This window comes from Nymphalis io, chromosome 3, assembly GCF_905147045.1.
Source record: "Nymphalis io chromosome 3, ilAglIoxx1.1, whole genome shotgun sequence".
Taxonomy (NCBI): domain Eukaryota; kingdom Metazoa; phylum Arthropoda; class Insecta; order Lepidoptera; family Nymphalidae; genus Nymphalis; species Nymphalis io.
In genome coordinates, this window is record NC_065890.1 from 5,187,377 (window position 1) to 5,213,716 (window position 26,340).

The following is a 26,340-nucleotide window of genomic DNA, read 5'->3' on the forward strand; positions in this document are numbered from 1 at the left end:
AACAAAAAAAATCAATTGCTTACAATGCATTCAATGTATTCAAACATGTAGGAAAATGTCCAATTCCAAAAGTATTTTAATATTTTGTTTACATTTTACTTTTGTCTTTTCTTTTACATAGCTTAAATTTAAATCATTGATACTTTTATATTTATCTCTGAAAAAGAATAAAAATGTTGCATTTTTATTCTTTTTCTGCGTTAGTATAAGTATCTACATGTATGTACCTAAGATATTTATCATTAAGAAAGAAGTGTAGATTATGCATCCGTTATGACGTCACTGTGTACATATGCGAACATAGATTTTTTTATAAGTTTTCTTGATGTATTTTTCTAGCTATAACAACTGAGGATTTTTATAATTAATCTTGAACGTAAGTCACGTTCAAGGTTAGTAGTTAGATATTTTTTACATTATTGAACGTTTCTTAAGAGCTTAGTAAAAAATATTGCAGACTTCTGGCAGTAATATTCTGATATTCAATAATTTATCTAAATTTTTGTACTGATAATATCTTTAAGCTAAAACAGCCAGGTATAACCAGCGCTATCATAATGCTAAATTTTCCTGTATGTTTAATCCCTTTTTTTATTATAGAAATATAAGTTATTTCTTCATCATTCTCCCTATATTAAAAAATAACTGTTTCAAATAATAAAATTTAATTCGCTATTTATAAATAAATCTTCAAAGTTAATTGTTATTTAAAAAGAGAGTAGACCCTTATGTCGTGTTAAAAATTAATATAATTTTACCGTATTTCTTGTATATTTTTAAAAGTTAATGACACTCTTATATATTTAAAAAAAAGTGTTAGTATAATTCAAAATAATTGTTAATCCGATTTAATAAGAATTAAATAGAGATATTTGTAAAAATTAAACCCTTTGAGTGATGACTATTCAACCTTACGTAAATAAGAAACGGTGCGTGAAATGCTGGATGGATAGACGGTCAACCGTTAAAGTCTGCCAAATAGTATTCTATTTCATGCCGTGAGCCCCCAATGATGACCCCAAATGAATGAGTTTTGCACGCGATTGATGTTGGTGATGACTTGTTTTTATGGGAAAAGGATTAAAGATCAAACTCAGAGAGGCGTCATTTCAAATTGGAAGAGGCTGACGTCGTCATTTATCTTCGTCAAAAAAATGCCCTAAAAATAATAATAATGGCCTACTCTATCTTGTATACGTACTCTACATTTTTTATAATAGTTCATATACACATACAATATCTTTTTTTTATTTCGTAATACTTAAATCAGTATTTCAATTATATTAAGAAAAATACTAATTGGGGTCAATCAAATTGAACTTTGCACATGTTATGATTATAAACATGTTTAAATAAGCTTTTTATTTATATATCGATCACCATAAAAGTATAATATCTGAACATCTTATTTAAAATATCTAATCTTTAAAATATTTATGAGAAGCCGGAATAGTTTTCCGACTTTTCACTAAACTTACCCTTCGCTTCCTATTCGGTCGTTCCGTAGATTGAACTTGATTTTTTTTCTTCATTTTTACACTTGTGATTACTTTAAAAACACATTGCAACACTTCGATATAATTAACAAGTCATATGATTTTCACAAGTTGTCTTTAGCTAATACTTGTTTTTATCTAAAAGTAATAGTTTAACGTAATCACTTATTCAAAAACAACAAATGTATAATAAGGATGAATTGTATCTAAAACTCTTGCAAGCACTTCACAATCACTGTACTTTGTAGCTTTACGAATCCAGAAAATAAATCGCAGATGCATATTATGTCCGATTAATTCCTTTTAACACGCGTTTTCGCTGAAAAATGTGTGCGTACGCGGCGTAGTTCGTAGAGCGGGAAGCGTGAGGCGTCTCGCTGTAGTCCCACGCTGTATCGGAGTGGGCATCCTTCGGCGCTACTCCCGCCTCCGGGCACTACGCGCCACCGCGTCCCGCCGCACACCTCCCGCCTACTCCGAATTATTCAAATAGATCACTTTATTTACCCTTCACATCCTAATTGCTCTTCACAAATAGGTTGGCTGGCTTGTTGATAGATTAAAATAACTTTGATTTTTTTGCAATTCAATAAACAACTTTTTTTGCGTAAATATTTGTGAACAATAACGATATTGAAATCTCTATGACATTTATAAATACTATTTATTTTAATAACATATACTTTTACATGTTTTTTTTTTAATTTTAAGTCTTACAGTATTTATCCATGTAATAACGACATACAATTAATAAAAGGTATTCAATTATTTTTATGTCTTTCGCAAATACTGTCAGAGTTTTTAGTTAAGAGATAAATTCAAAGCCTTATTAGTTTGAGCGAATCTCTCGCAATTTGCGGTTAGACCTTTACACTGGGATCATGAAATCGAGTTTACATATTAATATTGGCTTTAATGCAGGTCTCAGTTAAGTGCTGTTAATACTTTAATCACTAAAAGCTAATTGACATTAAGCATGTACCATGTGAGGAAACACGAGAGGCGTTGGGCAATATGTCTGTAGACTGGAAACTCCTACCTACTCCCACATGAGTCGCTGTCCACTGTTTAGCGATTGGTATCCCTATCTATTAAACATGTTTTCGTGGATACCCTGTGTGAAAGTCACCTACCGAGCTGGTAATAAACCTCGGCTAACATTGTTTTCGCATACAAATTGTTCGTGCTTTTAGTATACTTTGAAGAGTAACTTATAAATGTTGTGACTTGCGTATGCATAATCTTGTATACTTTGACGTAATGCTTTATAACTTATAGAGTATAGAATTACAAAGGTGACTGGCCATGGACAAGAAGCGTTTTCTTTGCCAATCTCTTAAGACCTTCAAACTTCAACAGTATTTTTATATTTTTTTAGGATAAAAAACCAGTTTCGCTTAATTTTTTTTAGATGTTTAAACCAATGTTCAAAAAGAAAGGTTCATTTTGTCTGAATTATATCAAATACATTAATTAAATTTTATATAATATTAATTAACGTCCTCATAAAACTATTATATTCATTTATTCAATATTATTAATACGAAAGGAACTTAGTTTATCTGTTTGCCTTATCACGATTATACCATAGTAACAGCCTGTAAATGTCCCACTGCTGGGCTAAGGCTTCTCTCCCTTTTTGAGGAGAAGGTTTGGAACTTATTCCACCATGCTGCTCCAACGTGCGTCGGTGGAATACACATGTGGCAGAATTTCAGTGTAATTTGACTCATGCAGGTTTCCTCATGATTTTTCCTTCACCGCCAAGCACGAGATGATTTATAATAACAAATTAAGCACATGAAAATTCAGTGGTGCTTGCCCGGGTTTGAACCCACAATCGTCGGTTTTCGTCGTCGTCGTTAGATTTATTTAGGACGTTATATAGATCATTTGAACAGAATTTTGGATGTTTTAAAATAGATAATAGTGATAAAAAATATATAAAATTATAGTTACTATATATTTAGATGGAGTAGATTTTTTTTGAAAATTATTTAAAATAAGAATAAACAAATCAATTAAAAACCGAGATGTGCTTAATTTATGTATATAATTCATCTCGTAGCTTTTTTTTTATTTCTTTTAAAGTGGTCACCAACACCCATAAACATTGGCATGTAAGAAATGTTAACCATCGCTTACATCACCAATGCGCCACTAACCTTGAGAACTAAGATGTTATGTCCCTTGTGCCTGTAATTACACTGGCTCACTCACCCTTCAAACCGGAATACAACAATACCAAGTACTGCTGTTTTGCGGTAGAATATCTGATGAGTGGGTGGTACCTACCCAGACGAGCTTGCACAAAGCTCTACCACCAGTAAACGCTGGTGGTAGAGCTGTTTAACGGTGAAGGAAAACATCGCGAGGAAACCTACATATGTCTAGTTTCACTAAAATTCTGAATAAGCTCCAAACCTTCTCCTCAGAAAAAAAGGAGAGGAGGCCTTAGCCCAGCAGTGTGACATTTATAGGCTGTTACTGTTAAATCAATAAAAAATATATAAATATAGGCAAATATAATAACAAAGTTATTAACCTCTTTTTTCTCTTACAAATAAAAGTTATTTTTATTGCATCTGCATAAGGGTTAAAATGCAATTAGTATTCCATGTTCTGTTCCTTCCGGTTTAAATACCGGATGTAAAATGGGTGCTTTAAATGGATTCTAAATTCAAATTTAATTTTAGGGTTTTGTTGATGTACATTTAAGTGGTCTTTAATATCGTATCTCTAAAACGCGGACGTTATGTAAACAATTGCTTACTATTATATCTTAACCCCCTGAAATATCCGGTTCCTGATAATAAACAAAGATTTCCTGTAAAAAACGGGGAAATACAGACAAGGATATAAGTATTTTTATAACAATCTATATGTATGTTAAATTGACGGCTTATCTTACAAATATTAAAACATCCAAAACCAACATGACCAATATTAGTAGCCAAAAAACATATTATACATAAATTTAATTCTAAATATTTGCTGATACCATATGATATGTAACAAAGTCTTTGACGACGGCAGCCATTCTCAACGGGGGCAGAGAAATAATACTAAGATTTTTGCTCGTACTTCAATAGTGATATTCTGTAAAAAATTATTATATTCTACTGCAAAACAGCAGTACTTGGTATTGTTGTGTTCCGGTTTGCAGGGTGAGTGAGCCAGTTTAATTGTATGTACAATGGACATAACATCTTAGTTCCCAAGATTGGTGGCGCATTGGTGATGCTAGAGATAGTTATCATTTCTTACAATGTCTTTGGACGTTGGTGACCACTTACCATCAGGTGGCCCATATGATCTTCCGCCTTCCCATTTAAAAAAAAAAAAAAAAAAAACTCGAACTCGAAGAAAATATTGTCCCAAAGTAATATGCGACATTGACTATAATAATTATTACATTTCAAGAATACACATATCAAAATATCACCATAAGTCGGTTGTCAACATTTCACGAATTAGTAATGAAGTGAGAACCAATTTACTGAAAACCAATGAAATTACTTTGTTACACGAGAGCCGAGATGGCCCAGTGGTAAGAACATGTGAATCTTAACCGATGATCGTGGGTTCAAGCCCGGGCAAGCACCACTGAATTTTCATGTGCTTAATTTGTGATTATAATTCATCTCGTGCTTTACAGTGAAGGAAAACATCGTGAGGAAACCTGTATGTGTCTAATTTCTCTGAAATTCTGCCACATGTGTATTCCACCAACCCGCATTGGAGCAGCGTGGTGGAATAAGCTCCAAACCTTCTCCTCAAAAAGAGGAGAGGAGGCCTTTAGCCCAGCAGTGGGATATTCACAGGCTGCTACGGTACGGTACGAGAAGATAATTGTCGACTTTCTTGGTATAAGTTATTAAATTTTTTGTTACTTTGTAATTAAATAATTGAAAATATTGGAATACGATTAAGGTTTTTGAATGAGAATTTCATTTAATAATAGATAATATGAATTTGAACACGAACATGCTCTTTGATCGCTGATGTCTTTTCTAAGAAAAAAGGAAGAGATATAATTAAATTACAATTCATAAAAGCCTGTACAAATCTAATTCTCAAACCACTTTGTATTTGATTTTTATAGCAGGAGCTATTAGGTTAGAAGTTTTAAGAAATAGTAAAGTTGGTGAGCCGTCTATTTAAATCGAAATATGGTTTGGGTTCTGAAAGATAATTACTTGACGGTAGGGCTTTGTATAAGCCTATATGGATAGATTACCACTATCTCATCACATATATCGCAAAACAGTAATATTTAGTATTGTTTTGTAGTCTAGTTGGAATGGTGAGTGAGCCAGTGTAACTATAGTCACATGGGACATAACATCTCAGTTAACAAGGTTGGTGGCGCATAGGTTATGTAAGGATGTATGGTTAATATTGTCGATGTCTATGGGCGGTGGTGACTACTTATTATCAGGTGGCCTATCTGCCCGTTTATCTATATATATATATATATAAAACAATTAATATTAACGTGGTAATCTAAGCGAAAACTTATTATAGGTTACCAAACTTATGTTGGAAGAGTTGCTTTGACCCGATTTTTAAGATAGTTGAACCAGTACGCCGCGGTATAAGCCGTAGATACGAGACCATCGACGCACTTTATTAGGCAATACTCTTTTAGAAGAACTCTTGAGCCCAAAATCATGCGTACTATAAACTCCTTTGTTGTTAGAAGTATTGCTATTGCTATTGTCTTTTTAATTAAATTTAATACACGGATAACCTGTTAAATGAAGACCTCTTTTCTTAAGAAGAGCCTTATTTTACCACGCGATCCAGTCCTCCTGATGTTCACTTTCAACACGAGATACTATTTATCATAAACACATTCTTCTTCTTTTTCGAGTGCCACTCCGACTAGCGAAGGTTGGCAGTCAGCCTTACATAAACACATTAATTATATAAAAACTCATTGGTGCTTGCCTTCGATTTGAAACCGTGATCTTCAGTTAATATTATTTGGTTTTGGGACATTGGGACAATATGTCAAGATATTATACTTGAAAAACATGTAGACTTAAATCAAATGTAACTGAATTAAATGAATATGAATTTATATAAGGATCAATTTTGTATAACAAACAGCTGTTTGATTGAATGAAACGACGCCGATGATTTATTGATCAGTCGATATCTCGTAACAATATGAAAAATGAAGCCACTAATTACACTGTATTGTCTACAATATATCTATGAAACCTGATTGCGAGTAATATTTATGTGTTAAGCAGACACGACTGTTAGGTAATAATTATTTACTAGTGATGAACAACAATTGTTCTTTGTATTTTATATTATTTTATTTATATGACGTAAGGATTCAATTAATATTTTAATTTTCGTTATAAAAAATAAAATTTATTGTTATTGTTTGTATAATATTATAATAAATAGCATCATTTATTATAATATTTTACATACATTATATATCACAGTAACGTTTTTTCTAAAGATCAAGACAAAGCGATTAATGAAGTATTATTAAAGAAGACTTGATAAGCTTCGGATTCAAATAAGTTGACTTCGAAAATCAATAATATTTTGAGAATTGATTTAAAATTAATTATAATTTCCGAAGATCATGGACTTGATAAATATCTTTGATATTTGATTAGAATTCTTTACAGAATTTACACCAAATGGTTTAGGAACAGTGTAAATAAATGTATATGTAATATATAAAGAACAAAAATTTAATGTTTCAATGTTTACTATATATGTATAGGTATCAAATGGTGTTCGATAATTTTATATTACCAAATGGAAACGATTACAAATCCTGCAGACATAACTCAAACATTTCACGAATAGTAACTTGTCATTTGTTAGGAGCTGGCCTGAGGCTACACTGTGTATAAGTGTACCTTTTATTTTCGCTATAAATTTATTTAATGGTTACCAACGTCGCAGATACGAATGCCAGCAACCATTACCTGACTGACAGTGGTTGAGAACGATTTGTTATTTAGTATTTATCGTCATAAAGACGAGTTATGTCGGGTATTTGTGTCAGATAACCCACGATATTACAGAAACTTAAAGTATTTTGTTTCTGTATCACTTACACCGATAAATTAAACTTTAAAGATTAGCCGACATGTGAAAATAATATTTTAAATCATATTTTGGTTTAACTTGAAAAGGGCTTGAATGTTATACATATTTGTCTATTTCCTAAAGGATAAAATCGATGGCAGCGAAGTAGATACGGACATCTGCATTTTTGTGAAAGTGCTTTTTTTACTAAAATAAAATATATAATATTTTTAAATATTATGTATCATATTATATATAATATTTAAAAATACTAATATATCACATTATATATAATATTTAAAAATATGATATATCTTATTTTTGTAAAAAAAGCAGTTTCACAAAAATGCAGATGTCCGTCCGTATCTACTTTGCTGCCATCGAAATTAATACGCACAAATAATATTTCGTAGTTTTTATTATTATCGCACGACAAAGACTAAACAAGAAATAGTAGTACATATTATTCGATGATTTATTAGCAGATCTTTCGTGTCTCAATTCAAGTGATTTTACGATTTCCATAACACGTGGACCAGCTTTAGGAATGTAAGTTAAATATAACAAAAAGCGTACATATATAAAATAAAAATGCAACATATTACACCGTGAACATTTTAACTATGCTACCTTTCGACAATTATTCAACTTGATTTATGTGTTCTTTGATAGTATGCCATGGGAAAATACATTGCCGCTAAGTTTAACGTATTAACATTCACACTTCGTTTATTTATTAAGTTGATTTCTTCTGTTACATTAGTTATTCTATAAATTACATGAATAAATGCGAATAAATAATTTCAATTAAAATAAAACATATTGTTATCATGAAATTTTAAATTAAAAAGATTCAAAGCAAAGTTCAATTTTAATTAGCTCGGTAATATGGATGTGTCAGTTTATTTTTGAGATTAATAATAGTTTTGATATTATTAAATTAAAGATTATTAATATTTTTAGCTTTTGTTCCTTGATATCTATAATTAGGCACTCAACTTAGGAACTAAGTGCATTTCATCAATAACGTTAATTAAAGAATTTTGTTTAAGACTAAAAATATTTGCGAAAAAACGAAACCCCTCTTAATAAAAACTAATAAAACCGGTTACCGGTACCGGAACGGTTTAAAGTTAACATACAATTTATTTACAATCGTACTTCGTACTTTAATAGGTAATCGCTCGCTACAATACTAATTAGTCGGATGATTGATGTATTGCTTGAGTAACTACCTATATATCTTTTTTATGCTAATGTGTAAACAATTCGTGTCGTATAAGAAAACATGGCGCGTTTAAAATGGAGCTGATAAACTATCGTGAGTGTACTATCGTCGTTACCATTTAAACAAACACACGGATGATTAATCTCATAATAAATTTCAGTATATCAAAGTAAATAATTCTTTGACACCCACGTGAATCCTAACCGAAGATTGCTGGTTCAAATCAGGGAGCATTACACAATAATAATAATTAATCATAGGGAATATTGAATAATAAAAGGGATAAATCATCTCATGCTAGGGGGTGGAGGAAACTATTTAAAATCTGTATGCGTTGGAAGAACTTTGCCACTTGTGTATCCAATCTTATCTACAATAGTAGAGGAGACCTTAACCTAGCAGTTGAATGATTAGTCTTGCTTTACTTTTTTAATTAAACCTTAAACATATTTTCTGTTCAAAAGTTCAAAGTATTTAATGATTGTGAAAAATTATTTGATTGAATTATATTTCTAAGAATAACATTATTTCATCATAATTAAACATAATTGTTGCTTAATATTGACTTAGTAATAGTATGTATTTTTAATCTGTGGTCAATATTAATATATTAATAAAATCTACCTTTTGACCTTTTACTAGGTGGGAGCGCTTTGTGCACGCCCGTCTATGTAATACCACCCAGTCATCACATATTCTACCGCTAAACAGTAAAACTTAGTATTGTTGCGTTCCGGTTTGAAGGGTGAGTGAACCAGCCTAACTACAGGTACAAGGGATATAACATTTTCGTTCACAATTGGCTTAACATCAGGTGGCTCATTTGCCCGTAACATTAAAAAAAGGAACTTAATTCTCTCTCTCTAAGTTTGCAAAGTTTTACTAGTCCAAAGAGTTTAGGTTGGCCATTTTGCATTTCTTTTGACATATGTCTACTATCGAGATTTTTTTTAAATCGTACTTTTAGATCCTGATGAATTAATGCGTTCACACAAACACTTCAACTTTAAATTAATTTCAGATTCAACAAGATTCAAACTAAAATTAAATTTAGATTTTTACGGTAAAAAAACTTCATTACTTCAGCGAATTTATATTAAATTACTGACATGATAAAGCACTTAAATAAATAAGAGAAGAATGGTTTCTTTTACAATCAATTTGTCTCAAAGTAATATTGCGATAAACAATAGACATTTGATCCCATTGAATTTTAATGAAATTTCGAAACCAAATGAAACAAATATAAGCGCTTTCCACATGGTTTCAAAGTTCTAACAGTTTTAATCTAATCGGTAGTCCATTGGAACTACGTATTTGCGTGACTGTTTTCAAATTAATCAACTCAGGCTAATTGATTGAGACACGATTAAGTTAGCTACCGTGATAGGCTTGGTAAGTTGCTATGCGAAACTAATTGCAATGCAATCAAATTGTAAAGATTTTCTGTTTAATTAAATGGATTAAGAAATCAGAAAATTCATCTAAGTAATGAATCAGATCAATACTTTCTTCTAATGTCCGCTTACGAGCACTTTTGAATCATAATTTTACAAGAACGTAATATAATAAATAAACATATATGTGTAAGTTCATACTTATTAAAGAATCAGAAAAAGTGTTATAGCGACTAAAAGAATAAGGTATATTTAAAAATGTTTTTGAATTAATCTAGAGAAGAAAGTAATCTGTATGGTGACGAGTATATCGTGCATGCAAATAAGTCACTCTCGAATATAGAATAAAAAGTGCAAAAAAGTTTAGAAATTATTGACCATTATTTTTTTTTATTAATAGGTTATTGTACTCAGATTTCATTTTTATGCTGTTGTGTATGTGTTAATACGTGCAAGCGCGTTGGTACATGTATTCGAATTACAATGTTTGTAAATTACGTGTAAGTACGCATCTATGTATTCGAAACAATTTAATTCAATACGATATTTAAATAAATATTGTAATGAACATTTAAATAAGTTCACATAATATTAGAAGAATTTCTTTTATTTAAAAAAAAAACGAAGTATGGTAATATGCATAACGAATTACATGCAGACCGATGTTTTTTTATTAAAATAATTTATTTACGATATACGTATCTTCGATAGGGCAATGCGCTAATCTCGCCTCTCTAGAATTGCCTGAAGCATGTAATTTCGTGAATGCGCTCCCAACTGTAAAGCCTACTATGTTATTAAAGTTCTTTGTGTCTCTCAAACGTTACGTTACGTTACGTTACGTTACGTTACGTTATATCAATGTGTAATATACGCGAATACTATATTCGCGTATATTACACATTGATATTATATATTTTAAGAAAATGGTTAAGGTACAGAATAATGCCTGTGCTGTAATAAAGCTGTATTTATGATATTATATATTTTAATTAGGCATAATTGGCAATTTTTTATTTAATTTTAGTTTTTTTTTTCTTTGATTTTTATGTTTTTATTCTATTTATACCTTAATTACGGTTTATACCTTAAAAAACATCATAATGTTTATGTGTATAATCTGTCATTGTGTCATTGTGTGTTTTCATTTGTAAAAATAATCGCTAGGAATCTTATGCATTAATTACACAAAGTGATTGTTCTAATAAACTTGCCAAAAGTTGTTTTAAAAGGAAGTGCAAATTTCACTGACTATTTATTTATTAAAATTAGTTATTTTTTCTTACAAAATATCTATTAAGGAGATTTATACAAAGTAATGGCAGTTAGTCATGTAATATAGACAATTGTATGCCATCTCGTAGGTATTGATCGATAAAGACTGCATTTGATCAAATTAAAATTACATACAATAAAATACATTAACATGTTAATACAGCGGTAATCTCTTAGTCCAAATGTCATTTCAGGTCATACATATGTCTACAATCTGGCTACATTTGTCTTTTCAGGTCATCTTTAACATAAGAAACAAAGTTCCAAGGGAATTCCAGTATACTTATGCACTGCATCTACTCTTCAACTAATGTTAATTAGATTCCGTGCCATCCGCGATTTGAATAGATAAACCTCTTCGAAGTTACGATGTAGGTCGCTCCCGTCACGCACGCACGCCCGTAAAGAGAGACTTGTATACCAGTACGCGTTACGGTGTGTTAGTATTGTTCTCACTAGTCATCCTTTGTACAACCCATAATAATAGCTCTTACAAACTCATCGAACTTAATACAAGAAGCCTTGTTCTGTCGCAATGTCTTTAAAGTATAAGTGTCTTGTTTGTGGAAAACACGTGATTATTACGTAAAATAAATGTTATTCGGTAATTAAACTATTATTAAGAAATGGAACTACATTTATAGTAATTCTTAGTAAATTATATTTAATTAACAAGGGACTTAGCTAATAAGTATAAGTATTGACTATTGCTACATTTAATAAAAATATATAATTTGCACATTAAAGCTAATTATACTTAGACTACTCGAATGTAGAACATCCTGGGCAACAAAAATGAACTTTACAAAATGTATTTGTTTATATATATAACAGATGTACATTTTAAATAGTCGAATAATGAAATAACTAACTATTTTGTAAAAGTAAATAAAATATATCAAAATAATTCGCTATTTTATAAAATAAAAATGAATTCTTGTATGTGTATCCCTAATCATTCGATTGAGATTAAACTTTGATTAGTTGGTCTGTGTACCAGCTCCAAAACACTATCTTCGTTAATTACATTAAACGTTTCATGTCAACCCTATATATATAGCCAGAGAAGAAGCGATGGGTAACTTTGCACACAGAGTTACTTTTACAGAGTTTGAATTATTCTTAAGGAAAATTTCTATAGCGCGTACGATACAATAAGTTCTCGTTAGTAGCAGCCGATTAGGTACAAACAGTAGTCATTATGATGGACCTTTATATATTAAAGGTTATGTTTTTATTGTAATAGGTACCTGTCTGTAAATGGTTACCACCGTTCATAGAACATCGAAATATTAACCATTTCCGTTTATAGGGAACTAAAATGTTATGTCATTTGTGGCTGTAGTTGTAATGGCTCACTCACCCTTCAAACCGTTAACAATACTTAATATTGCTAATTGTTTAGCGATAGAATATGTGATTAGCCCTAACACCAAGTAAACGCAATGCAAAATTGATGACCATCTCAATGGCTTAAGTGTTATATTTCTCATATATTATCTCACTAATAAAAACCTTGTAATGGTCCGCAAAATGTTGTCTTAGACAATATTAGTTATTACTTGTTAAAATATATTTTATTCCGATGTGTTACCGATTTGCCCATAAAGAGTTGCGGAAGTTATATGGCAATGGCCATATTAGATTAGAGCTGTAACAGACTCAATAAGTACACAATTTAAAAAATCTGATACCTAGCTTTTCTTATAAAAAAAATCTAATAAAATTTAGTGTATTTAAGTAGAAGTGTCAAAAACGTGTGCAAAATTTAAGAACAATTGGTCAATTGGAGGATCAAAGTATTTTAAATTCAGTTGTAAAGTTTGAACCGATGGTATTAACAAGAAATTTTAAATAAAAGCTTGTTAAATTCGTTTAAAAAGAAGTAAATACTAACATGTTATAGTTATATTTTTTGGTGTAGGTATTTATCGTTATCCTATACATATTAAATCGATGGTCCTGACTGCCGGTTGCCAGTCAAGACTATGGAGCTTAGAAAGTTGAAATTTGAAATATAGGTTTATTTTATAACGTTAACATTCTTTAAGAAAGGATTTTTGGAAGTATCCTCTTTAAGGGGAAGAAACGGAAGTGACTATGAATTTAACCTGTTCAAAGTTGGGACGGGTAGCTAGTTATACAAACTTAATATTAATTGTTCATTTATGATTTATAACATGATATATTAAATTAATATTAAACATATAGAAAAATATAAAATACATATTGCTATTTAAATTTTGTATTCAAATGTAGGATTCTAAAGAACACGTTAAGATGTTTATGATTATCCATAATTAAAACCATTTATCAGTATCGAACAAGGGAATATTGTCAGCAAATTAGGCACAAGGCTCCTTATAGGAATTATATAAAAGTAGGTAGTACTTTACAACATAAACGATCATTTATAATACAAATTTACTATTTATAATGAAGTCCGACTAAATCATAGACTTAATTATTAATTCAATTATTTATTTAACTTATTGACTAATATTAATTTTATTGAATTACATTGCCTTAGGTATTTGTGGAGGCTTGAGTAAACAGTTGTATCGTTTTATTATATTTCATTGCTTATTTGATTATCTATAAATCAATATGTACTTACATACTTGATTAATTGGTTAAAATAATCTTTGTTACAGTCGTAGCCGCCTTCAAATCTAACTAAATTTTCGGTCTAACGATACAAGGTCGAAATATTAATGTTCACTATTGACACTAGTCCTTTATTTAAAATATTACTAGGCGATTAAATAGAGACAGGTCGTACTCACTGTGTCGAAGTTAATGCTTTGATTCATACATCAAATAATTTAGTCTGTCAGCTTAGAAGTGAAAATCAGTGTATCAACCTAAGTAAAGATAAATCAAAAATGTTGTTCCATTTAGGTACTATTAACTAATAAGTTAAGTTATAATATTTTTTTTTCTCATGCATTTAAATCATGTTATGGTGTAGGTTACGTTTTTGCTGTATGCGTTTCTAAACCATTTATCTGATTGTGATGAATCAATCAATCAATCAACAGCCAATCGTTGTCCACTGCTGAACATAGGCCTCTCCCAAGGTGCGCCAAAGCTCCCTGTCCACCGCCTTCCGCATCCAGTTGGTGCCCGCCACCTTCTTAAGGTCGTCGGTCCACCTGGCTGTAGGGCGCCCTACGCTGCGCTTGCCGATTCGCGGTCTCCAGATTCCGGTTTCTAGGACTCGTCTGCTCCAACGGCCATCGGTCCTACGACATACGAGACCAGCCCACTGCCACTTCAGCCTGCTAATTTTGCAAGCTATGTCGGTGACTCCGGTTCTTTTCCGGATAATCTCATTTCTGATCTTATCCTTCAAAGATACTCCGAGCATAGCTCGCTCCATAGCACGCTGAGCGACTTTGAATTTGTGGACTAGTCCCGCAGTTAGTGTCCACGTTTCGGCACCGTATTTGTAAAAATATTTCTTCGAGGGTGGCGATTATAATTTAAAACACAAATTTACTATCACACAATTTTATTTTAAATCACTTCACACATCAATCACTCTTAAATTATAATACAATTATAACACGGTTTTCTTTCACAATTATTAGTCCTTAATTAAATCGCGATTACACTTTATGAATGTCACGACTAAGTTGCCTTCGGGCAGCGTAACGATAAACTGATCTCGAAAAACGTTTGAGACCCTCTTATACTCTTTATTTTATACATATAAATGTGGGTACATCGTAATTTCTTACAGTTTGTCATGACAGGTAAGACGCACTGGTTGAAGACTTTCGTCTTCAAACATTGCGGTATAGACGACTTGAGGACTTGACGAAGGTTGCCAAATGCTGCCCATCCCAAGCGAATTCTTCGATCGGCTTTCTTCTTGAAGTTGTTCCTACCGACTTGTATTATCTGTCCTAGGTAGGTATATTCACTAACAACTTCGAGAGGTTTCCCCTCGACGTATATCGGTCCCGGCCCGACATGCCTATTGAACATGACCTTGGTCTTGTCCAAGTTTATACCGAGACCGACACACCGGGAAGACTCGCCTAGGCTACGCAGCATTTCGGTGAGATGTTCCAGCGACTCTGCTATGATGACGATATCGTCGGCAAATCGAAGGTGTGAGATGTACTCGCCGTTTACATTGACTCCATACCCAGTCCAATTCAGCGTCTTGAAAACGTCTTCCAACGCGTTGGTGAACAGTTTCGGGGATATTACATCCCCCTGTCTCACCCCTCGGCGCAGTTGGATCGCCTTCGTCTTACAGTCCTGGACGTGGACAGTCATTGTAGTGGCGTTGTACAGACATCTCAGTACCTCGACATATCTCCAATCGATATGACATCTCTGCAATGAGTCGAGCAATGCCCATGTTTCGATGGAGTCGAAGGCTTTCTCGTAGTCCACAAATGCCATACATAGCGGCTGATTGTACTCTTCGGTCTTCTGCACAATCTGCCGAACAGTATGGATGTGGTCCACGATTGTGATGAAACTTTAGTGAATTGCTCTGATTACGATCGCGAAAGTTCCTTGTAAAAAAACAAGAATTTTTCTCTGTATGTTTGTCTTTTAAAAAGTTTTATGGAGACCTTAATTCTACCCGTGTAAAGCTGGAACGATAGCTAGTAAGTTATAATAATAAACAACGTAAAAATTGAAATACGAGTGTATTAAATGTTGACACTATATTTATTGTACCTAAATCCTAGTTAGGGTTAATTTTCTTCGGTTATTTTTAAAACGCAATAGACCATAAATATGTCATTGTATTCCTTAATTTGGCACTATGACGCAAATGATGACGTATAGAGATTAATCAATTCATTCTTTAGAGACATTACAATGTTATAGTGATTATAAATCAATCGTCTGTTTGACCGCACACGAAGATTTCATTGACGTCCGCGAAATTAATATAACACTGTAAATTATGTCCTAAATCAATGTCTAGTCGTGCAATCATTGTCTTCCGACTACACATTAAACAGAAAGTACAAAGCAACGTTTAAAAAAATTAGACAAGAACTTATATTCGTTTCATAAACAAATCACTGCGATCATTCTTCAGTTTTAGAAATCGATGAAGACGCGCTAATTCAGTCTTCTGGTGTTCCACAGTTATAGTAAATGGTTTTAAAGTTTTTTTTTATTTGAATTTTTAATGGATGTATATTTCCAGCTAAGTTAATCAGGGTAAAATTATTGTCTGGCGAAGTTGTTGCGACACCGATCTGTAATGGCGAAGGTCATGTGTATGATTTTTGCGTGTATGGAGTTTGTATAACTTTTGTAAATATTTTCGTATGAGCGCATTTCGTAGCACGAATATCACAACAAGTTAAGATACAGTCGATGCTGAACGTCTCAAAACTTCTGAATGTAATATAATGATGTCAATTATTTTATTTATTGGTTGTAAACTTTATAACTATACTATGGGGTAAACTTTAAAAAATGCAGAAGGTATCGCTCAGCTAACATACGGATTTTCTTTGTGAATAATTGTTTCTAACATTACTAGAAAACAGGTATCCAATCGAACCATTATTAGTAAAAAGGCGATACTTATACAAACCACAATATATGTTTGTTTGTATACTGTAAAAAAATAAATAAAATTAAATCTAGTTGCAAGATTAAAATTGATGATTTGCAACAAACTCATTAAAGAGTAGCTTTATTAGTAACTACTAAACATTAAAGTTAATGGAAGATACCAGGACATTAACCTTTGTTAGTGTTCGCAACTTTAAAACTTTAGCTTTCTAGGCTATACATAATATTAAATATTAATTAATCTTGTGTACATACTAGAAACTACTGCTACTTAGATTTAAGTGGAATTAATTGGTTTATTTACAATTGAATTAATGTTTTAGGCATATCATTTGTTGTTTATTTTCCTTACAAAAATAAATGCTTAATGATGTTCTCCTGATCAATTTCGGCCACCGCATCCACATTTAAGAGAGACGGGCAATTCAATCGAGCAGAAAAAGTTCAGGCACGGACTAACGGCCTCACGAGGGATGGGAGTATAAACGCTGCTAATTTACTGAGAATTTATTGACAGAAAAAGGACCCAGAAGATACCAGGACCTTGGGATATACGGCAATTTAGAAGATCTACTAAGACATCAAACAGAATAATAATATCTACAATTAAACATTAATAGTAGAGCCACTTGAATTAATAGCCAAATTAATTACTAAGCCTTTTTAGAATACCAGGAATATCATATAGATTGCTCTGATCATTTCAAACCTTCACCTTGAATTAAATTTAAAATACAATGGAAAATTTTCACTGTGAGAAAATTAGTGATTCAATTAGATTCTTCAGTTAATCAGTAGAAGTACTTAATCAGGCGGAGCAGAGCGATTCATATTAAGATTTAAATCACGTTCTTTGCATACCTATTCACCTTCAAGGTTGTCACAGACTTAGATTTACTACCTACATAAAAATATTTTTTTCTATTACTATCAATCTAGCAAATAAGCATATTATGTGTTTTTTTAACTTTATTTTTTATCATTATGTATTAAGGTATATTATTCGAGTTTACTATAAAAATATAATCCTTACTTACAATAATAGAAAGCCAATAACGTTAAAATGTTATAAACGACCCGTATCTAACTTAGTATCTTTATACAAAGTTTGTTCAAACACATTATTATGTAATAATTATACCGCAACGATTTAAGATAATTAGCATCGTCATATATCTCGCAAACGGCAAAACGGAAAGCGTATGCCATTACAAAATTCATTCCAGATAACTCGTGACATGAATTTAGTATCTCCTTGTACAGTTCATAGAACTTAAATTGTTTGTTTATTTGTTTGTGTACATATATATGTACATGAGATGGAGACGTGTATGAGTCAATGTGGAAAGTCATTATGTTATCACAAGATGCGTTGCGGAGAAATGCATACGCTCGGCGAAAGCGCTTCGAGACAGGCTTGCTCGAAGATATCTCTTATCAGTAGGCATTGTCCCGTACGTGACCAGTTGATGTTTATTGATTAACATTCTTGAACTTTGTGCGTGTAAACATATCGGACTATCTTTATTGCTTCCTAAAAATAAAGAACTGTTAAGGTTTTGTTGCTATTCGATTTATCTAATTTGCTTTTTGTTTACAAAACAAAACGTTCAAATATCACTTTGCAAATATGTGTATATAATTTGAGAATATTGCAAACTTAAGTGTTGTCTAAGTATTTAGTTTTCTTAGCGTTGTTTATCTATGTAACAGAGTATGATGTACCTACATTTTAAATATTGGTAAACCACAAATAACTCCTTAGTTTTAGAATAAATCTAAATTAAGATAACATTATTGTAATCAACAATTGAAAGTAAGTATTACAAGTTACAACTACTTTAGGTTATGTCAGATCCAATAAAGTTTATTGATACTCTATTTGTATTTGAAATAGCTTCGATTTGTATTACACCAGGATTTATTACAAACATTTAACAGGCTTTGCTTGCTAAAGGCAAAACGTACAATTGTTATAACTAATCATAAGGCTGTTCAATCAACTAGGTAGATATTAATCTATATAGTTGCATTAGTTGCTTACATTCAGATGTTCGAATAACATTAATTTCTGTTCAACGTGTCTCTTTCTATTCGTGTTTCAATAAATTACAGCGAAGATAAGCGATGGTTGTTTTTATATGTACGTATTGTAGTGATTAAGGGCTTGGTAAGGTTTAGTGTAGATGCCTTTGCTATCGGATATATGAGGAAAGTATCGCACGCGTCCATCTCGACGGACAACGGCGCTGTCCTCAGCGAATTCGATTTATTGCCGAGCACGCACAACGCAGCCCGTTGTATGGTTCCGCCTCTTTACTCGTGAGTCGGGACGTCAGGGCTATCGACACGCGATATCGCATTCGCTACTAACGAACTTGTTTGCCCACCTTAAATATATTGATAGGCCGTAATTGTAGACTTTCATTCGTTACTATATAATAATATAAACGTCGGGAGAGATTTAGTAAATATTTTCTCTTGAAAAGCGAAATGCAATAAATGGTTATCGTTTATATTCTTACATTCTTTTACTTTGTCTTATTTCTAACTCACAATCTTACTTGTCAGGTTGAAAACCGCTTAATTAACCAATTAATTAATTACATATGGAATTAATAGTTAAGTGTATAACTAAATAACAATTAACAATTTTTTAAACAGAGTTAATTTATAGATTTCACCGATCATTACATATGTCGTTGCATATCTTTCTGACTAATGAAAGTAAATAACAAATGTCACAAGCAAAAATACGGATGTTAAACTAAAGAAATCTTCTCAATGACATACTTTACTTTACAACGCCAAAATTTTATTAAGAAGATTTAAAAACACTGCATTGATATACGAAAAAAGTCATCAATTATTTTTCTTAATAAATAACAGTTAGGATTGTGGTCTTAAATTTCAACCCTACACCGAGATCTGCAAATTAGTATAGAAAATTGAGTACAAGAAGTGTCGGATTGCAAGCGGCCGGCGGTCGAGGGCCTTGGCCCGGCCTCTGCCGACAGCAAGTGCTTATTTATGCTCTTCCTTACTCTCTGCATTGTATCCCACTACTTGAGGCTATATCGATTTGTTGCCGCTTAGTTTCAATCGCGAACGAGAACATAATGCATCTTTAGACAGGGGATAGACAAAGAATGAAATAGTACTATTGGTCAGCTTCTCAGACCAAAGATAACAATTAAATTATTACATACCTTTCTAAGATCTTTTTGATACTACGTAAGACGTAAATCATGACTTTGCTCTCAATAAAACTCATTTAAAGAACGTGTAAGTTGAATTATATCTGAATACAAGGGCGTATTGCATCTTGCAAATGCTAATTTAATTACGACGTGATTCATCGATGCTCGCTTGAGACTTTTAGAAGTATTTGTTTTTTTTTCTTTGTTATGTTTTCTCATCAATCACATAATATTAAAATAAAAATATACTTAGCAAACAAAATATAAAATAATAAAATATATGACACTCAAAATCAAATGCAAATTATAAAAATGTAAACAGAAATGTTGTCGGTTATAGTATAATAACGTATTCCTATAAGACCAGTAAATAAAAAATCAATAAATCGATCCATTCGAAAAGTTATTTTCGGAAATACTTTATAGTAAGAAAAGAGCGATAAATTATTTATGTATATAATAGATTAGATATTCAATCAGAAACACCTTTCGTACTTCATATTTTATATTATGATTTCAAAAACATTAAGGCTGTTACAAATTTAACCGTCATCTTGATGGAATATTATAATAATTTTCATACATTAAACCTAATGTAAGCATAATGCAGCTTGGTGCTTTAATTTAGTCGCCTTGTAAGTTTCGATAATATAATAACATCGTTCTCGTCTGACTGCAATTACCGAAGCGGGTTCTCATCTCCGGACTTCCATCGACAGGGCACGGTAAATTAGCAAAAAATAATCATCAAAGTGCATGCCGCGACTTAAAGCTCACTCAACTTTGCAACACCGCGGCCATATACTGTATAGCCTATATAAATCATTATCAGTCTGATTTCCATGAAATTGTCTGGTAATGGAGTTTTATATTCGCGTGATTATTACAGTTATAAATTTTATGTGTGTTATACAAATCTATTTTAATAAATACCCTAAAATTAAAAAGTTTAGTAGCGCGTATATTAGTCTAAAATTACTCAAAACGTTAATAAAAAATGTATATTAGTGTAAAGAGTAAATGCTAGAGTTTTTGCTGCTGCTCTACTTATGCCTCCTTTTTTACTCTTTGTTGGGGCTAAAAAAATAGTTCCGGGTAAACAAATAAAGACTAAACGAGATAAAGGTAATAAGAGAACCACGGAACCTTCACATTTCTAATTACAAAATATTACGCACACACTTTCGTACGTTACAATATACTAACAGGTTATGAATTTTCAAAAACTCTATAATATCCCATATGATAACTTTAATTATTTAACCTCTTTAAAGGTTGATTTTACTCAAACCGTTTTTCAGCATTTCCTTGTTTTTTAAGCTAGAGATAGAGTTGTATGTATTGGATTGGTTGTATATATTATAGATAGATTTAAAACTATAAAATCTGTCTACTCTATTTTAAATAATTTCAAGTGACCCAGTAAATTAAGTTCACCTACGCTATAAAAATTAAAAAAAGCTTATTCTAAAAATAACCAATGACCTATTCGATAACCATCTGACAAAATTAATACTGATAAAAAATATGATTCGCAACTTCATAATGAATGAAGATCTGTGTTTTCATACAGAGACCAACTCATAAAGGCGAAGGCTCATTTACTAAGTGTAATAATTAATATTTTTGTAACTTTGAATAACAAAAAACATTATTATTGAATATGGAATTTAAAAAAGTGTAAGAATTTGGCATACATTTAAATTTGTTTAATATGTTATTCGATATCTGATCTCATATGCGAAATTATTAGTCTGACCTTAAAACACTAAGATATATAATATATTATGGAGGAAAACAAAAAAATCCATCTCTTGTATTGTATGGATTAATATCTAAAACGTGCTTATGGCTGAAAAGATTGATAACTTCTATTCTCGTGCAGATTTTTTCTGAGAATAAATCAATAACAAGACAAAGGGAAATGTGTAAAAATTGTACAGCTGCATTAACGACCAAAAGGAAGACTTCAATCACAGCCGTGAAGCGTATACTTTTCTTTGAAGTGACTAACACAAAAGCGTCATGTTTATTGCTGTAAGTGTATTACGCCATGCACCTTTTGGAATGTCTGCGCAGAAGAATGGGGTGCCATACATACGGGTCTCATGTTCTTAGTGTAAACGTAAGCGTTGCGCAATACTTTTACGAGTTTTCTGTTAGTAAAAAACAATAAATACTAGTGTCACCGCCAATCTTTGTAAAACACGTCACGATTGCTACCCACATAACTTTTAGAAAGGAATCATAATTGAGTCATTGAATGATTTTATTTCAAAATATATAAATATACAAAATAGTCATTTCTTAAAATTCTTAGTATTATTATTGTTTATACAAACTACCGTCTCTCGCGGCTGTAAGAGTAGAAAATACACCAGAAAGAGCAAATAACTAAGCACCATGCTCACAATTGTTACAATAACAATATAACTTCTCCACCAATTATGTAGTTTGTTATCAACAGTCGCCCACACTGAGATGAATACAACGATCTCCACAGTACACACTATGATCCAAAACATATGCCACACGCGGACGTGGCGGAAACGGATCTTAAACTCCATAAGGCAAAACAAGTATATGAACGCGAGAAACACATAGAACGCTCTCTTCACAGTACTCGCTTGTGGGACTATTAAAAATAATAGCATCACTTGATAGTGAGACATTAAAATAATAATAGCAACGAATGGAAAAAAATCTATAAAAGCAGCTATAGAGAGTAAACGTGCTACGAAAAACGCGTACCATCCTAAGAAATTAATCAAAGCGGCCGTCGCGTCTTGAGGTTCAAGACCACGCATGTAAGATCGCGGTATTCGTCGCGGAATATCAGGCTCGTCCTGAATTACTTCCCAGTGTTTTCTTCTCGGCGGCGCAGATAGCCAAGTGGGAATCGACTCCGCATTCTCGACTAATCTCTCCGCCCACACGGCGAAGGAGCCTGGTCGTGGCGCCGGAGTCACCGGCGGCGCTGGAACGTAGACTCTCTCAATCGTATAATGTGTATCACGCCTTCGCGGCGCTACTTTATCTATAATTGATATAGGTCTGACGTATTCATCATCGCTTTCCAGCTCCTCGTTACGAGCCTGCGGCAAATAATCTGAGCTTTCTTCCGAAGTCGATACGATATCATCATCATAAAAGGTGCTCTGAAGTTCTGAACTACGAGGAGAAAATTGTATTAAGTCACTATTCACTTGATCTCTGTTACTGGAATTATTTTGTGATATAGATGATTGTCTTTTCATTATCGGTTCGTAAAAAGAATCGTCCTCTTGGTTTTCGTCAGTTTTCTCTATATTTTCTTCATTCTCATTTTCATTTTGAACTTTGTTTTTATTGATATTCCATGGATATTTCCGACCGCACAATTTTTCTCTTTCAAATCTTCTGTACATTGTAGCTGTACTCGCCATTCGAAGTGATGCTGCAATCATACTAACTGCTTGCAGAGTGACTGTAAAATAAATTAAAAGGAAGACATAAACATTTATATAAACTTAACGTACAATTTTATTTTATTATTATTTATTATTAGAGATAAAAGTCAATACACATAATACTGTAGTAGGTATATTACAGTTATAAGTCATTAAATGTGTAACACGTACTCTTATCAAATGCAGGATTCGCATAACGTGCCATCATGTCTAGGATATTGATAATGGCGTGGGGCGCGCAATGTATGAAGGCCTGCAGAAATAGATACAGTTCCATGGAAGAAGGCTCGCGGGCCCGAGAGAGAGCTTCCCGCGTTCGTTCCTCATCTTGCTCGCGGGCCGCGTACACTGCTTCTATCCACCAGAATATTAAATAGCAGTATCTGCAACGTAAATTAAATCTATGTGTTTACTTATGTAACAAAGAAAAGCTTGAGTTTTATAACAGCTGGGCGCTCACTAGATATAGTAGAAAAAAATCTTTGAAATAACTTGTACCAAAAGATGGTTTCATTTACCTTTTTCGAGCAATTTTGTATTGCAAAACGAAATAATATAATAAAATTACATTACTAAAGAAACAATGCATGGAATAAAAAGTTTAACATACAATCAGTAGTTATAGTATTACGGTGTATTTTACGTAACTTTATGAACAGTTAAAACTTTCCTATAAAAATCATTAGTACATAAAATACATGTATTCGAGTGTATTAATTTCATTTAATAATACTATATTTAATGAATATTTTTAATATAACTCTTTGTAATTCTTGTCTAAGGCAAAGTAAATATGAATGTCCCACATCTAGGCAAGGCCTCTTTAGGAGCTTTATGGCTTATTCGACCACAAAGCTCCGATGCGAAAAGGTGACACACTACACATGTAGCAGAATCATCCGACATATGCAGGTTACCTAACGATGTTTTCCTTCACTGCCACGACGACACTAGTTGAATAAATTAATTATGAACACAAATAAAGTACGTGAAAACTCAGCGGTGCTTGTCCGGTTTTGAACCCACCATCTATGGTCAAGATTTACGTGTTCCACAGAGTCATCTCGGCTGTTCTTATTTAACAAAAATATTAAGGAAGTAAGGTAATACATATTGGTATTTATACTAACCTGCCAATAACAGTAATCGGAAAAAAGAGAGCACGAAAAATTTCCTCAAATATCCATTTAATGTCATTATTCTTTAATTTCACTGTAAATTCTGAGTCTTCTGTTTGCAAGCCTGACGGAAGCGAGGCTAACGTAAACACCAGTGATAAAATCGCTGGCAATACCATCAATATGATGACGAATATACCAAGCCTATTGAGAAATAAAAAAATTTTTGTAAACTTTTCTTTATGTAAATTATATTTACGTAATATGTACTTAATAGCAGGGCCGTCTGGATAGATACAATCCACTAGTAGCTATAAGGATAATGGCTCCGGTTCGACGTTGCATTGTTATCGCTAAAAGTTGGTACTGATATAAAAGTATATACTTTAGATGGTCTTTTCTGCTTGCAATTCCAATTCAATTTTAATTGACTACCAAAACTATTTGTGTTGCCCTATGATAGTGTCTTCTTCTTTCAAATATTAAATCAATAATGTAAGAAAGAGAAAAATCTATGTTTAACTAAGTAGCCGTTAAGCAACGTTTATAAGTATGATAATTTATAAAAGCTCTACCATAATACAAATAAGTATATTGTTACTGTTTTGTTTTATATATATGTATAAACAAAATGATTTACTTACGCTTTATCACCTTTGTTTATGTGTTCATAAACGAGTGTAATATCGTAGCAAACGACGATTAAATACAGGACCAGACCTCCACACGATGGAAGCACTCGGTGGAGTAGAAGGGCTTGCCAAACCGGGATTTTCCTTCCCAAAACCTCACCCGACACTTCTTGATCCAGTTCACATACCACCATTGTTACAAAATTATCTATAAACACGCATGATAATAACTCTGAATATTACGTAGTTTAAGACTGTTCTTTTTACAAGCAACATAGTTACATATTAATTTTGAAATAATTGTCAATTCTGTACAGTTAGAATTTTTTTTATATATAATGCTGTTGATCAATAGAAAAAACTTCATTATTTTAAAACAAATGAATCATGTTATGTGTGAGGTTACCCACTCCTATTGATAAAATACGATTAGATAATATTGTTGATTCAATGATAACTGCTGTCCTGTAGCATACTTTTGTAGTTTTTAAAGATTTTTTATTTAAAACTTTCTCTTTTCACATAATTTGATTCGACTTCTGAAACGGAAAAGACCTGACCTGATCCTGAATTTCACAATCTAATTTTAACAACAAAGACATCAAACTCATAAATACAAAAAGTAATTGGTTAGTTTTGTTACTGTCCGTAACTGTAACAAAGTAAATCAGATGCTAAAATGAATTCCTAACTTTTTTTTAATAAGGTATTCTTAACTGGTTTATAAGTCTTATTAGAAATGATTGCATACATAAGTAATTACATCTCTGCTAAAAGCAAATTCAAAATTTCTACTAAAGGCAAATGAAGAGATTAATATTGTTTTTAAATTTCAATTTTCAGGTGTTTAGTTAGCCTACACTCTTTTGCTCGGCCGTATGTTGCTTTACAGACGGTAGCATGCGCAAACGATCTCG

The 26,340-nt window shown here is 32.1% G+C and overlaps 2 protein-coding genes across 3 annotated transcripts in view; both read right to left on the bottom strand.

Moving 5' to 3' along the window:
- Positions 1 to 1,883, bottom strand: part of LOC126781412 (tyrosine-protein kinase transmembrane receptor Ror-like) — a 33,348-nt gene extending 31,465 nt beyond the window's left edge. The window contains exon 1 of the mRNA XM_050506376.1: positions 1,479 to 1,883. Coding sequence (XP_050362333.1) covers positions 1,479 to 1,532 — 54 coding nt within the window. The 5' untranslated portion in view covers positions 1,533 to 1,883. The remainder of the gene's footprint in view (positions 1 to 1,478) is intronic.
- Positions 1,884 to 22,474: 20,591 nt separating this feature from the next.
- LOC126781063 (uncharacterized) lies at positions 22,475 to 25,786 on the bottom strand. Of its 2 annotated transcripts, XM_050505838.1 has the most exons (4): positions 25,436 to 25,786; positions 24,804 to 24,995; positions 23,845 to 24,056; positions 22,475 to 23,690 (listed from the first exon to the last, which is right to left on the bottom strand). In XM_050505838.1, the coding sequence occupies exons 1-4, from the start codon at positions 25,615 to 25,617 to the stop codon at positions 22,525 to 22,527; spliced, it is 1,752 nt and encodes a 583-aa protein (XP_050361795.1). In that variant the 5' UTR covers positions 25,618 to 25,786; the 3' UTR covers positions 22,475 to 22,524. The 2 variants fall into 2 exon arrangements, with proteins under 2 accessions (XP_050361795.1, XP_050361796.1); XM_050505839.1 differs by lacking the exon at positions 24,804 to 24,995.
- Positions 25,787 to 26,340: the final 554 nt, after the last annotated feature.